Consider the following 14,621-nt stretch of genomic DNA (forward strand, 5'->3'; position numbering starts at 1 on the left):
CCGGCGATACACCCCTCGAAGCGCATCGGGTGATTCGCCGGGCGCGGTGTCGGTGCTGCGCGCAAGGCCGCGTTTTCAGTCGTTCTGCGCAGAACGAGCAGCGGTGGCCGCCGCCGCTGCGGCCGTGGCAGCCGACCAACCCCGCAGCCTCCCATGCATGCGGCGCTGGGTTGTCTCGGAGAACGTGACTGGGCTCGCGCCCAGCGAAGAGGAATGAACGCTCATTCATTCGCCGCGAATGAACGCCGCGTTCGCCTTTGATTTATCTGTATTGCCGACCATGTCTCAGAGCCGTTCGGTTCCGTGCAACGCTCACAGAAGGAGGTTCGCCGCGTTCGCCCTGCCTCCTTCTGTGAGCGTTGCACGGAACGGAACGGCTCTGAGACATGGTCGGCAACAGAGCTAAATCAAAGGTTAATAAACCAAGACTCAACAAGACTAAGCCACGGTTTCGCATTGCACATCCAGGGTTAGCTGGGCTAAGCCGCAGCCATTTTTTAACTGACCCAAACTAACCTCTTTGGAATGATAATCACCTTCTCTGGGTAATTCGCCTAGAACATCGTTAAAGTATTGATAGGGATCATGTGACAGAGATAGGTGTTAAAAATGGTTTCCGGCGTTTGATATTTACACCCTGCGTTGCAAAAAAGAAGCACGCTGACTACCAATATGATTCACGTGTGTCCGTGTGAAGGCCAATTAGACGCATAAATCAGTGATAGCAACACACGTTTCCACCGGCCATCCAGACGCAAACTATTGGTGGCTTCCACAAACATATAACTCAAACTTGCAGACGACTAGCATGTTTGAAATTTATTAAGCTTGTTATTTTCCGCGATTTACATCACCAAATATTACGATGATGGCTCACCCCGAGCGACACTTTCCCTGATCAAAGTGCCTCGCTTCAGCAGGTTTGTGTGAGTGTCTATTTACAGCGGGAAATTGTCAGCGTGAAATCTGCAGTATTTAAAGCGCTGCGTGTACTGTATAAGTATGTTTGGATCAGAGAAAATTTACAGTCAGACAAACTTGCAGAGTCGTCAGATTTCCAAGGAATATTTACATAACAGAAACTTCGTAGCCGTAAAAACTTGTTTCATCGACATCTTTTGTAGGGACATTAACAGCAGGGCGGTTTATGCCGGCACAAACCCGCCCGGCGTATACGCAGAAACCCCGACAGCCCGTGAGCGCGTGCCTCGCGGAGATCGCCCGGCGTCCCCGGCGCGAGGCGCCGGTCACGACCTTCGTGTAGTGGCTTTAGCAAAATAAATATATAGATCGCACGTGAGCACGTACCTCACGGCGAGCGCCCGGCGTCGTCCAGGCCTGAGCGTTGTCTTAGGCCGCATGAAGAGATCCCGCCTTCGTCGTCACCATCGCGTAGCGACAGGTGCGACACGGGTCAGCCGAGCTGAAGGCGATGATGATGAAACTGTCAAGCCGTCCCTTCACAATCCACATGTGGAGACGGCAACCGGAGCAGTTGACGAAGAAGTGAAGGTCTGCCGAGGCGACGACGCCCTACAAGTGGATTTGCCCTACGTGGCTATGCCGTCGGAAGACGGCGACGAAAGGGATGATGACGATTGCTACTGAATATATCACTGTACATACATTAATGGTCCTTTCTTTACAGTGCCGTCCGAAACGGCTTTGCACTGCTGGGCTCCGGCTGCTCCCTCTCTCCTATTATCCCCTGTCAGTGTGGGGAAAAGCTAGGTCTACCCCCCCCCCCTTCTGCCGTTTCGCCAGCTTTGCACGATTAGTGAAAGCTGCGCCAATTGTTTGGATGATATGTTCTTCATAGTCAAGCTTGTATAGTCACAAGCCTTTCAAGGCATATTTGAATGACATATTCTCTACAGTCGATCTTGTATACTCATAAGCCTTGCTACAGGTTTTTGGATCACAGACACTTAATAATTAGAGAAACTTGTAGATGGTACTTGGACCGATACTCGTTATAGTCAAACTTGTGGTGAGCAACCTTTCGTAGGGGTATTTGGACCACAGAAACTGTATTGCCAGAGTAACTTCGAAAGTCACCAGCTAACTTTGGTATATATTTGGATTTGATTAACAGACACCAAGAACATGTAATATACATTACATAAGGTTTCTTGTTACCAACCTATTTCCCTCATGTGTCCTGGCGTCATTCCTAATAATAAATGTTCTTCGTTCGTGCAGTCGTTCCCAAGTCTTCATAGAGATATTTGGATCAGATAAACTTTATAGCGAGAGAACCTTGTACGAATGATTTGCTATGGACACTCGGAGCAGATAAACGTTATGGTCGGAGCAACATATACTGTTCCCAGCTTTCTTACGGTTATTTTGATGATAAATCCTTCATAGTCAAACTTCTATATTCACAATCTTTCCTAGCGCAATCGAGTACCGAAAATGGCGTACTCACTGATACTCGCCACAATGACAAGCTTTCTTAACGGCATAAGGATCAATGGAACTTCACAGTCAGAGAAACGTGCATAATCACAACGCTCCCTAGGGACATTTGGAAAGGAGAAACTTCTGAGTGAGACGAAATTATATAGTCGACCGCATTCCTATGGATAGCAAGATCCCGAAAACGCATACTCACCGATACTCGTGTAGCGACAAACTTTCCTAGCGATGTTCGAATGAGTGGAACCTCTTAGAAAATCGTGCATAGTCACAACCGACGGTCATTTGGATCAGAGAAACTTCGTAGTCATAGAATTATGTATAGTTAATTGTCACAAGCTTTCCTAAGGATATTTGTATCTCAAAAACTTTAGTCTCAGAAATTAGGTTGTGTTGCCACAAGCTTTCGCAGCAATATTTGGTTCAGATATATTCTTCATAGTAAAACTTGTATAGCCAGAAGCTTTCCTAACGATTTTGAAATCAGAGAAACTGCACCGTCAAAGGCGTTTTTCCGAGATAATCACTTTATTGCGAACTGCTGACGCCCCTGCTACCACGTGCATAAATTCATGTAAGGTGTCCTTGAATGCCTCGTTCCTCCAAAACATTTGGGTGTGGAGGCACTAGTATCAATCTCTTTGGGGTACAGCATCATTTTAAGCATCATGTTGAGGACTTCAGTGCGGTGGTCAAAGCGGACGCGTTTTTTCCCGCAGAGGCCACGGTACTGTCGTTGTGTTCAGGTAGCCTCTCTACAGACTCCGAAAATTTATCCTTTTCTTCCCTCCATTTTTCAACACAGGAAGCAGAAGAGCCTCGAGTCGTACCAATGCCAGGTCACGTGCCTCATCCGGTTGAGGCAAGAGGTGCTCCGACTGTACTCCCTGGTGAGGAGGTTTCTGCCACTTCCCGACTACAACTTGCACCATGGCAACGCGGCTGCTTTACTATGCAACGTCCGCTGAAAGCTGATAGGCCGTGAATGTGTGTGTGCTTGTCCGTCAGGCAAATAACTCTGCGGCGCAAACCGGGAGGCTTGGATAGCCTGACTCTTTTGCTAGAATTATTTTACCGTTGTATTCACTTTCAAAAAAAATGTTGAATGTCTCTGAGCGGGTACTATGCAGTGTTGTACCGTGAAGGAAAGTTTGACATCCACCTCAATGCAGCCATACGGCTACAAAGAAAAGCTATACAGCTTTCTCAGAAACTTCGCAGTTGAAGAAAAACTCGTCCTGGTCCGGGACGAAGGAAAAGGGGAATCTACATTATATTCAAGGAATTTTAGGAGTAGTGGAAAAAAAGGCAGTAAACCGGACCTCGCATCATTTATTACTTTGTTTTATTTTAAAGAGTATCTTTCACACTCCGTTGGATTTATGTTCCAATATCCGAATCCGTGTTCCCGCAAGCCACAAGCATCCAAGACCGTTTTCATCCAGTTCATAAAAAACGAGGGAGCATAGGGGAAGGAATACCCCATAAGAATGAGCGAGTAAGCGTGAAGCGGCAATTGCTGAAGGGGTGAAGCCTGTTCGGAAGCCTTTATGCATGTATGCTTCAATTTAATACTTGGGCTACCGTTATTGAAACGGTCTGCTTCCGGCATCAGCGAAGACAGCTTGCGCACAATACAGTTTGTAGCCCACCCCGGTGGCTCTATGGCTAGGACGTTCTTCTCCTGAGCCTGAGGGCGCATAGTTCGACCCTATTGCCATGGCATCGGGATTATTTAAGGATACGAATTTGGAGGGTGCTCTTGTCGCGATATTCGGGCGCACGTAAGAATCTCCATGGGCTCCAAATTTATCTGAGGTGCTCCTCTAAGGATCACATTGTAGCCCTGGTGCAGCTTTGGGCTCGTAAAACCTTCCCATCGGAACATATAATCTGGGAGTGAGAAAGACGCTTAGCCTTGTTCATGTACGTTCCCACTCAAGGGCTCCGTACACTCATTTTAGATGAGAGAGCTGGGTCCGCCGTGTACGTATATTTTTTTGTACGCGCTCTGTGCTGTCCGGGCTTATTCAGCAATCGTCAGTACCGTCGTCCATGCTTGGCTCGAATGTCGGGAAGTACGCATAGCAAAAGCGTCACGAAGAGTGCGTGTTTATGCTGAGATTTATTGTGCATACCGAGCCTTCTCCCACTCCAAATGTACTTGCGTTCGCTACACGTTTGACTCGTTGCAAAAGTGGCTACCGAGAGGCGGCCTGGAATTAGCAGAAGACCACCGACTCGATGAGGAAATGGAGCCAGAGAAATGGGGTGCAGGGAATGGACTAGGGCGTCGGAAGACACGAACTGCTGGAGGAACACCAGAGAAAGGCCTTCGTCCTGCAGTGGACAAAAACATGATGATGATGATGGTGATAGTGGCTATGAAGATGACTATGACAAAAGTTAGGCAACTGTCGGCATCAGGAGATGATGGTGATGACGACAACGATTATGATGTTGAAATACGTCAGCGGGAGGAATCTTTATGCATCACCATTTTTTCAATTGTAGTTGATGATTACCCATACACGTACAAAGAATTCATTTTGCTTGTTGGTAGCTTGCTTACCACCAGCGACGCATAAACAACCTTGCCTTTCAAGGCAAGGCTGTATGAGATGGGTCACTCTACGTCAGCATGCGTTCCGTGTTTTAAAGATGCAACTGTAGCAAGCTACATTTCTTGTGGTCGACCTCCCTTAACCCAGAGGATGGTGTCTGTTCTTTGCAGCTGCAGGAGCAGGATCGGTCGATGCAGGCTCTGCGCAAGGAGAACTGCAAGCTTCAGTCCAGGCTCTCCAGAGGCAAGTCGCTTCCCTGCTCACAGCTAAACCTCGAAGTTTGGGCTCATACGCCCGCTTTAGTGTCAGCCCTGGACCAATAGGTAGAGAATCATTCAGACACGCCCCAAGCAGTCACAGCTACATATGCTGCCACCAATTATCTATGTTAACATCGCCAAAAAAAAAAACGAAGACCTCTACTTGCCTTGACTTTTCTTTGGTATTAGGTTTTTCGATTATGCCAACATAAGTTTTTTTTAGAATAGCACGTTTGGAGAGGCATGAACTTATTACGGAACTCGTTATCTGCGTTGCAATATCGTGTCATTTTTATAAAATAAGATTTTTGTTGTGCCTTACATGTAATCTTCATTCCCCGTTTTGGTCACAGTAACAAAAAGGGCTCTGGCCTGCCTGTCCAATTGTCAAATTATTTTTTTGTGTAAGCACCCTGCCTCGTGTCGTAGAAGCAGCGTGAGAAGTGAAATATCGTTCCACTCTAACCTCAAGTGCATTACGGGGAGAGAGAGCACGCATTGAATATTGAGCTACACCCTAAAGGGGAATTTTCGCTGTCTATAACCAACAACCTACGATAGAACAGCTTACACCCTATCAAAAACCACGAATGCACCCTTTTCAAGAGAGTTTTATCGTAAATTACACCCACTCAAGGGGTGTTTTTCTTCCTTTTTGATATGGTGTAAGAGTGTTAGTTATACACAAGAAGGGATAAATCATTTTGCAGTGTGTTGTAGGTGCTCACCGCACGGAATAGGCCTATTTTGTTCCTACAATATAGCTACATCGAGGCCAAGCACGGTATAGAGGTCAATGCATCTTAAGCTGTATGTACTACTGTAAGAAGTTTAGGTGTTATATTCGTATATTCCACTGTACTACGAAGCGAGCGGCCGCCTGTGCCCGCCACTGTCCCGCTTCTCGGGCGCGGGGCAAACGAGGGAGAGGGCGACCTCTTGGAAACAATAAACGCTCCCCCGATTTCTAGCGTGGGAAGCCAGTCGTCTCTACGCCAGCATTGCGTCTGCTCCTTTTTCGTGGAGCTCAGCGTTGCCGCCCTGTCTGGGCGCCTTCGTAACGTCCTAACTTCCGGGGTTTCCCCTGAGACGATCATAACATTAGGTCAAAAACCTAATCTGATCAATGCCATCTCAGCAGATTAGGCGTTGCATATGGTATGTATATTTCTTACAAAAAATATTACCTGATTTTTTAAAACAAAAGCAGCCCTACACTTTAAAATCATTTGCATGCTTTTGCCTATAACTAACATGTTTACACCAAATCAAAATGCAAAGAAAAACTCCCTTCAAAATGGTGCAAATAAGTATAAAATGTAAATACGTATAAAATAAAATGTAAATAAGTATAAAATAAGTGTAAAATGGCGAGAACGTCAACAGTGCTTCCAGCGTTGACATCACGAACAGGAAAAGTTTATCGAATGACTCAGGCTGCTCCAAGGTCAAAAACACGATGTCCTCGCGGCGGGAGGTGCAACTGGAAGGCACATAAACGCAGTGCGCTCAGAGCCCGAGCACGACATCGGATACGTGCGCCTGCATGTGGTCTTTGACGAAGAGGATACGCGCCAATTTCCTCGACGTTTTCTGGCCGGTAGACCATAAACCAGAGGCCCGAACTACGGGACCGGATGTTCCGTCCTTCGACGTGTTCACTCGAGCCTGTTCCCTTCCTCCCTCCCTTTATTCCTTTCTACCCCATTCTCACGTCCCTCGTGCGTGTCGTTCGCAGCCGAGAAGACGTCTGCTCGTTCGCTCATCGAGACCCTGGAGAAGGAAGCGGCCGACTTCGAGCGCCTCTGCAGCCTGGGCCTCGGCCAGTCCACTGGGAGGAGCCCGCACTCTCCGCGCTCCGCCAAGCTCCGCAACGCCTTCCTCTCGTGAAGGGCCCCGCTCTCCTGCTCCGCTTTCTCGCCCTCGTCGCTCGCCTACGAGCCCCGTGTCCACAGGTCGATCCTTGAGGCGCTGCGCGTGCCGGTACTGAGCAAACAGCTCGGCTTCGTGTGATCGAGACTGTGTAGATGGAGGGCATACGGCGGATCCTGAAGGACCTCTTGGGATGAAACAGGGGATTTGTCAGAGCATACCCTGGGGGAACGGCCTCCTGGCTATATAGGAGTGTTGAGGGCGGGATATGCGATTGCGAGAGGGAGCATGTACCACTCCTCGTGTACTTACAAACTGTGATGCGAAACTTAAATTGTGCAGGGAAAATGAGTATTTTTGTTGCTACAGGTACCCTTTGGAAACAAACGAAGTAACAGCAGCTCCCCTTCCGGCAAGAACTGTTTGCTAGATGTATCGAGCACTGTGAGGAAGCCGAATCGAAACAGAGTATTTTTGTTTTCAAGAATAATATCTAGCGACGAAGTCAGTCATGGGAGAAACTGCTTGGCATAGAGGCAGAAACTGCTTGGCACTTATGTAGCGCCTTGTAGGGGCTGAATCAAAATAGAGTATTTTTGTTTTTACGAATATGATCTAGCAAAAAAGGGAGTCATGGGCGGTGTTCTTGCTGCGCAAACTGGTTCGAACAAATATAGCACCTTTTTTTTTACTTGCGGAAAGACTCTCTCGCAGTAATTTTACTGTCTTTAAAGCACAATGAAAACGTGTCTCTTCACTGTCCGACTTTCTCCACAGGATCTTATTGCGGCCGAGGATTAGCAACGCTGTACCATGCCGGATTCAAAGATGCCAATGTTCATAATTGGAGATAAAAGTACTCAAAATATGTAAGAAATGTGGTAGAAGACATTTTCACCGGAAGATGGGAAATATTCTAAAGTTAAATCCTGCGTTACCGACAACGCCTTGGATATATTCTTCATTTCTTGTACTAAAATGAAAACGCGTCATGGTCGGTGTTTTTTTCCCTCGGAATCGACTGAAAATAAAGGATGAAAGAGTGAAGAAGAATTTTTTTGTTTACATTTGCCCTTGCAAACGTACGCGGTATTTACGTTACAACCGTGTGCTCAAAACTAGCTGTAATAGAAGAACAAAGCTGCTCTTTTTTACCGGAGAAGAGCACAACGGATACTTTCATACGTCTCCTTGGAAAATACTATAGGACTTCGCTTTCCGTCGGTAGGTTTCTTCCTGCTCCATCATAGAGGAAAAGTATATACCGCGGCGGTAAAACAGTGTTTGTATACTCATTATGCTTTCTTTTTGGAGCTTTAAAACTTTACTGGATGTACTGCACGTTTCGATAAACTACGTATAGCACCAAAAGTGCTGATTACAGATGCTGTGTTGCAACATGGAAACTTTTGCATACAAGTGTGAAGGCCCCTGTAGCACTCCCGACAAACACTTTGAATTGTTACTTCGCAGATAGAGGTCCTTCGACAGATTTATTTATCGCCAACAAAGAGCGGCACTCTGTTATTAAAGCCAAGCTTTCTAGCTATACCAGCCACCGGTTCTTTCGTGGCGTGCGGGACAACAAACTCCCAACGCGGCAGAGGCGGCGGCAAGGGTGGAAGGGGGAGGAGAGGGAAGGGCTGCGGAGGTTTTCACTAACGGAGTACACTAGAGATGGCGTGGCGAATTCATTCAGCGTTCCCCGCGCGGAAATGCCTGCTCGCCGGCGGCTGCGTCAGCGGTACGGCTTTGTCGTCTGCTTTAGCGGTGGCTGTTTTGGGCCTGTTTTGGTGCAGCTTCACGTCCATTGCGCGGTGAATTCGCACGGCTTGATTAACTTGTTCGACAGCACCTCCAGGGTAACCCCTACCCGACTGAATTAAGTGGTCGTAGCAAGCATACGTTAGGGATTGGTTTGCAGGGCGGGAAAACAAATGTACAAGCCCCGTACAGACATATGGCCTGTAGAGAAACGCTAAGTTTTGCGCACTGCTTGAAAGGGGTGGGACACTATTTTCTAAATTGGTGAATACCGATTCGGTTGTGTTTTAAGAGCTATAACAAAAGGCGAAAGTAGCAACTGGTTCTGATAAACAGCGATTATGAAAGTTCCCAGAGCTTTCTCGCAATTCTCAAACTTAATAAACCAACTAGTTTAAATATGTATAAATGGGAATCACTAAGCTCACATGCCGCATTGTTTTGGTGTCTGCACTTGTGTCGAGCGGTGGTGTAGCCCCAAGCTAGCACATCAGAATGGTTAGGTTCCGCTGTCTCACTCTTCAAAAGACTCTCCTCTCCGTTTTCTTTCTCCCGACTCACGGCCGGGCTACTGGGACGGCCTCCGCCGCTCTAGCCCGGCCGTGGCCGACGCTGCTGCGTTCGGGATGCCACCCCCACGAATTCCAGGTAGCGGCTGGCAGAATCTCTGGTTTCCGTCTTTGTAGAGCCACGTGTGTGAATTCAAGTGACGTCGCATGGGCAATTTTTCTTTCTTTCTTTTTTTTTTTGGGGGGGGGGGGTGTGTTGTCGAATAAAGCTTTCTTCACAGCGTGGATTAGAGCCAATTTTTCTTGCTCCTCTCCTCTCTTTTAGCGTCCACTTTGCTTTTGTTGCGATTTTATTTCAAGTGGCTATTTGTTGCGCTTACTGCTACAACCGAAGAAAAGCTGGCCAAAGCGGAGAGATGGCTTGAGTGTTTGTCACCTGAGCATGCATAGAATACCAAGACTGAGAAGGAGAAAAATGTCTTCATGTTTCCCTGCTCAGCTATAATCTAAGCTGTCTGATAAGCGTTGATTAGTTATAAATGGCTTTATATGCTTCGTGGCCACTTAAGTATATCTGAGCACGAGCTGAGCTTGTTGACGGAAATGTAAAAGCATTTCAAAATTTCAATTAAAAAAGTTGGAGATGAAAAAAAATCTTGCAGGAACCTTTACTGAAATGACGGTTTCTCGCATTAGTATTGCGTTCAGTAAGTATAAATTATTCCTGCGCTTTAGCCCCGTTTGTTTCCATTTGCAAGCTCTACGCACATTGGCTCAATATGCTTACTCCACTCTTCAAATGGCAACCACGCCGCTGTGTTATACTTGAAAGCGCTGTCATTTCATCCACAGTGTTACAGGCCAGCTGCACTGAAAAGTTCGACCTCTGGAGAACCCCCTGTCCCTACACTCTGCTATAAAAGACTGCGAGGTAGAAAGCATGACAGCTGAAACACGCATGTGCAGGGCGCAAACGACTGTAAAAAAAGGGGCGATTTTTCAACTCAAATCGAGAAGATAGCGGCCATTACGGCCAGGCTAAGGTGACGTAGCGGCCGGCGACCGGCCGGCCGGAGCAAACCTACCCGCAACGGCTTCGTGTGCGCGACAACCCCCTAAAGCGCGGCCAGCGGTGCTCGACCGGTCCTCCTGAATAGTTGGTAGACCGAGCAACCAGCCGGGCCGGCATGTCACTTCCGCTTCATGGCTGTTTGCGCGATTCGGCGTCAGATTCAGCGTCGTCTGCTAAGGTGCTAGTTCAAACGTTTCTAACTGATTTGCAATGCATTTCACGGGCTACCGGAAATGTCCCAGTTCGGTTTGGAGTACGTACTCCAAAATAAATTAGGCCGGGGTGAAATTTGAGTGCAGTGGGCCTTTAACCAGTCAATGTTGCGCAAGATCTATGGCTTTTCTCATGGAGCCGAAAAGCGAATACGCCGGTGTGTTAAAGATCCCTAGGTGGCCAAAATTAATCCAGAGCCCTGCACTACGGCGCGCCTCATTGCATGTGCAGCGCCGGCGCATTAAACTTCATAATCAATCACTTCTATGAACTCGGTAAGATACTCGTCGCAAAACGCCACTGTTAAGCGACCACGCTTAGTGCGCAGAACTTCCGAATATGAACACAACGAACACGCAGAGAACACTTACTTCAGAGCGGACAACGCACGTTATGTAAGCGCGCGCAGGGACAGCAATTCTGATGCGGTGATGCATTATTTCCAGCAAATGTGAAGGGCCAGATATTTCTTCGAAGCTTGTTTCTGTGGGAATGTTCGCATTTCCCCCTCCGATTCCATGTATTCGAGTTAGGCCTAATTCTCCGTTCGCACAAAACTGCCATAATACCAAGGGGCAGTATCAGGGAGTTTAGCATAGCGTTACGGTGTTTTGAGCTACCGTGATTGCCGGAGTTAAGAGCGCATGCGCGAGTAGTTACCGTGAGCGATAGCTTTCCTGAATAGGTTTTACCGCCGCTATATAGATCCGTGCGTAGTCGAAGTGTACCCTCGCTCTTGATTACAGCCAATGCCCTGCTTTCGGCTCTTTAGGCTTTGTAAAACCGATAAAAGCAACGTTATTTGATGTTTCTCGGTTTTTTCTCGGATTTTCTCGGTTGGGCGAACAAAACGGCTGCCCCAATTTCTGCCAAGCCTCGCCCGTTTGCTGAGTTTACAAAACGTCCTTACGCCTCCAACGTTTTCTGGGGACGATAGTGTAGGTTCTTGCGTAATTATTGCCCGTTTTACTTCTTGATTGATTGCAAGGTTTAACGTGCCTACGCAACGCAGGCCATGAGGCGCACCGTAGTGGATGGCTCCGGATTAACTTTGACCACCTGGGGAACTTTAAAGTCCGCTGAAATCACGTACACAGGGGCGTTTTTGCATTCCGCCTGCATCAGAAAAGCGGCCGCCATGGCCGGGAATCAAACCCGGGTCCTCGTGCTCAGCAGCGCAACGCCTTAGCCACTGAGCCATCGCGGCGGGTCTTCTACTGATGTCACGTTTGAATATTTAGCGTCGGCGTAAATTCTAATTAACTTTTCATTCCAACTGTCTTCAGTAGATTGCGCCAGTAAAATTATTTCTTTTTAAAGCTTCGCAGCAGAGGTCTAGAATATTCCCAAAAAGAATTTATTGTGAAAGCTTCATTCGAAAGTTAAATTTTCAAGCTATTCTAAACGAAAGCAAATACATCTGAGCATCAAATTTTTCCGTCATTCGTTTTGAGGCTAATATAATCGTCAGGTATCGCTACCTATACCACGGCGGGCGGTAAGCCAGGGCCCTGATTTTCGACGCCGTAAATTCACCGTGAACTTCGTATTCGCCTGAAGCTTTGTCTGCTCGGCTTTCACTTTTAGTCTCGTACCTCCGGTTGACAAAGCGGTTATTTGTGCTTCGGTCATTTTGACGTTTTACGACGTTTACCACCATCAGTTTTGAAGTTCGCCTTATTTCTTTCTATGCTTAAAGCGCATAATTCTTGGCCGGCAATGCCTGTATTTGCTATTGAAAAACTACACGGCTTGTATGCCACGGCTTCTCTGCGATTGACTGAGAAGACGTGACGTAAGTTAAACAGTTGGCGGGATCGTTTACGAGAAGCCAGCCCGAGGAGCCAGCAAAGACCAGGGCGTCCTGGACATATTGGATGCCCTCCAGATTGCCGGTGATCTCACTATCGTGCATCATTGAGCTCGAAATTAAATGTTTATTCTCAATCCCCTCCCTCTCTCTCTCTCCCTCTCTCGTTGTACGCTTCCGAAGGAGCCGTTCCTGTTGCAGACGTTGGAAGCTGGCTGTTTTGCTCGGTGGACAGTTTACGGCTTTCGCCAAAAATAAAATGGCCACTGCGGTCGATATCGTACCCCCGTCCTCGGACTCCGACGCGGATAACTGAAACACCGTGGTGGGCGCGATCTGTTGTTATTGTTATTTCAATTCTAATAAACGGAACTTAGAAGTCTAGGGAGGAATGGCACACAATAAAAGTATTCTGAAATATACTTTGCAATCTATTTATATCCCCCAAATTAAAGTTGGCACTTAAAAAGAAGAACGTCCACACCTTAAAAGTTTGCACTAGGAGCCCGGAGAACGGGACTCACTCATCAAGGAGGTGAAGTCATTCCGGGGGCTCACTTTGGGAAGCTTATACGGTATGCATCCAGGCCCACGGTTCCAAAAAAGGCAATTTTGTTTTAGGAGGTTCCGCATGATTGTCCATCACTCGGCAATTTGACAAACTGAACAGCCGCACAAAAACAAGAGATCATACGGGACTGCACTGCTTTTTCCACCAGGACAAATCAAATAACGTATGGGGTGACGTCTCTACCTTCCTTTAGTGTCAATTGAAGTATGTCCGAAAGGAGCACCGCGTCCCTACGCATCACAAAGAAGTGGTCCACCATTTCAGGCTGATTACAACGTCTTCGAAGAACACGACAGCGTATCGTTCCAGTGTGAGTTTCTGGGGGCGCACCCGTCGAAGGACCGCAAAAAAAAAAAAAAAAAGACAGCGGAACAAGAACACTTCTGGAACTGTAGAAAAAGACGTTTAGCATGCATCGCAAGCAATTTAGAGTTCGCTCCTGGATCTGGACGTAAGAAATTCAGTACCGCATTCAGCGTGATAGTTCCGTTCATCTGTCAAGCAAATTTTCTGTAAAGTTCACCAAGGCGAAACATATCAACATCCAAAGAGGCTCAGTTTCGCCGTTGAGCTTACAGCACCACCACATAGTGTGAGCGTGATTAATAATATGTCTATTGACTCCACGGCTGATAATAGGGTTGAAACGCAGCAGACGATGCAGGCTGGTGTTTTTTTTTTCTGCTAGAAGCAGGCGCAATGCGCATGCTCAAGCACAGTGGGCACTGTCATGGCGATTTTCAATGTTGCCAAGTGAGGATATCGGCCGTTAAACTTTTCAGTGAATACCACCCATGGATGTTTCAGTCACACATCGATACAGAGCGGCCTATGGGTGGTATAAGGTCGAAAGAGATCCTGATTGAAAGTCATGCACATATCATAATGCAGTGCTGGCAGTCAGCACTTTGGAGGAGCTCACAAGTGCATTGCACTAGCAGTAGCATAGCACTAGATAAAGTAGTGGATTTGAAACTTTCTGTCATAAAAACTGGACCTGCATCACAAAGAACAGGAACGAAGAAAGTCAAAACTTCCTCCTGTTGCCAAGCAACACATGATGAGGGTGATTGTGATGACGGCGGTCATGATGGGGACGATGCTGGTCTTGTGGTGCTGCTGGAAACCGGGATGATTATGTGGTGTTGATTGGCATTATTTCGCGCGCTTTAACAGCGAATGTCTTTGTAAAACAGCAAATGAAAAAAGATGAAAAAGCTGCACTCCCATGCATTTGCTAGTGGTTGTCCAGCCCACCCTCATTTCTGTGGCACCTGTCATATCTGTCCCACTTTCGGTCATTGTCCAGCGCAAAAAATCCCCTCTTCTACACGTCATAATGCTTATATCTATGAGTCTGCTCCTGCAGGAACGTATATAAGGCTGTTACGCTTCCTTATCACAGCGAAAGCTTTCTTGCTAGAAAACAGTGCGCAGCTAGAAAACAAAGAAAAAACATAGGCACTCTTCCTCAATAACTCGACCATGATTTTCCCTTTCTCGCGTGTCGCTGGCCCTTTGTGTTAGACTCTACGACCCTGTGCTTGTCGACGGGCTGTTGTTAC

At 47.2% G+C, this 14,621-nt stretch overlaps 1 protein-coding gene across 1 annotated transcript in view; it reads left to right on the forward strand.

Moving 5' to 3' along the window:
* The window catches only part of LOC144161612 (uncharacterized), a 138,540-nt gene extending 131,405 nt beyond the window's left edge, over positions 1–7,135 (forward strand). The window contains exons 11-13 of the mRNA XM_077692249.1: positions 3,227–3,311; positions 5,156–5,228; positions 6,984–7,135. Of these exons, the coding sequence (XP_077548375.1) occupies positions 3,227–3,311; positions 5,156–5,228; positions 6,984–7,135 (310 nt within the window). The remainder of the gene's footprint in view (positions 1–3,226; positions 3,312–5,155; positions 5,229–6,983) is intronic.
* Positions 7,136–14,621: the final 7,486 nt, after the last annotated feature.

The sequence above is a fragment of the Haemaphysalis longicornis genome, unplaced genomic scaffold, assembly GCF_048455015.1.
Source record: "Haemaphysalis longicornis isolate Haplotype H1 unplaced genomic scaffold, Haemaphysalis longicornis Haplotype H1 scaffold_12, whole genome shotgun sequence".
Taxonomy (NCBI): Eukaryota; Metazoa; Arthropoda; class Arachnida; order Ixodida; family Ixodidae; genus Haemaphysalis; species Haemaphysalis longicornis.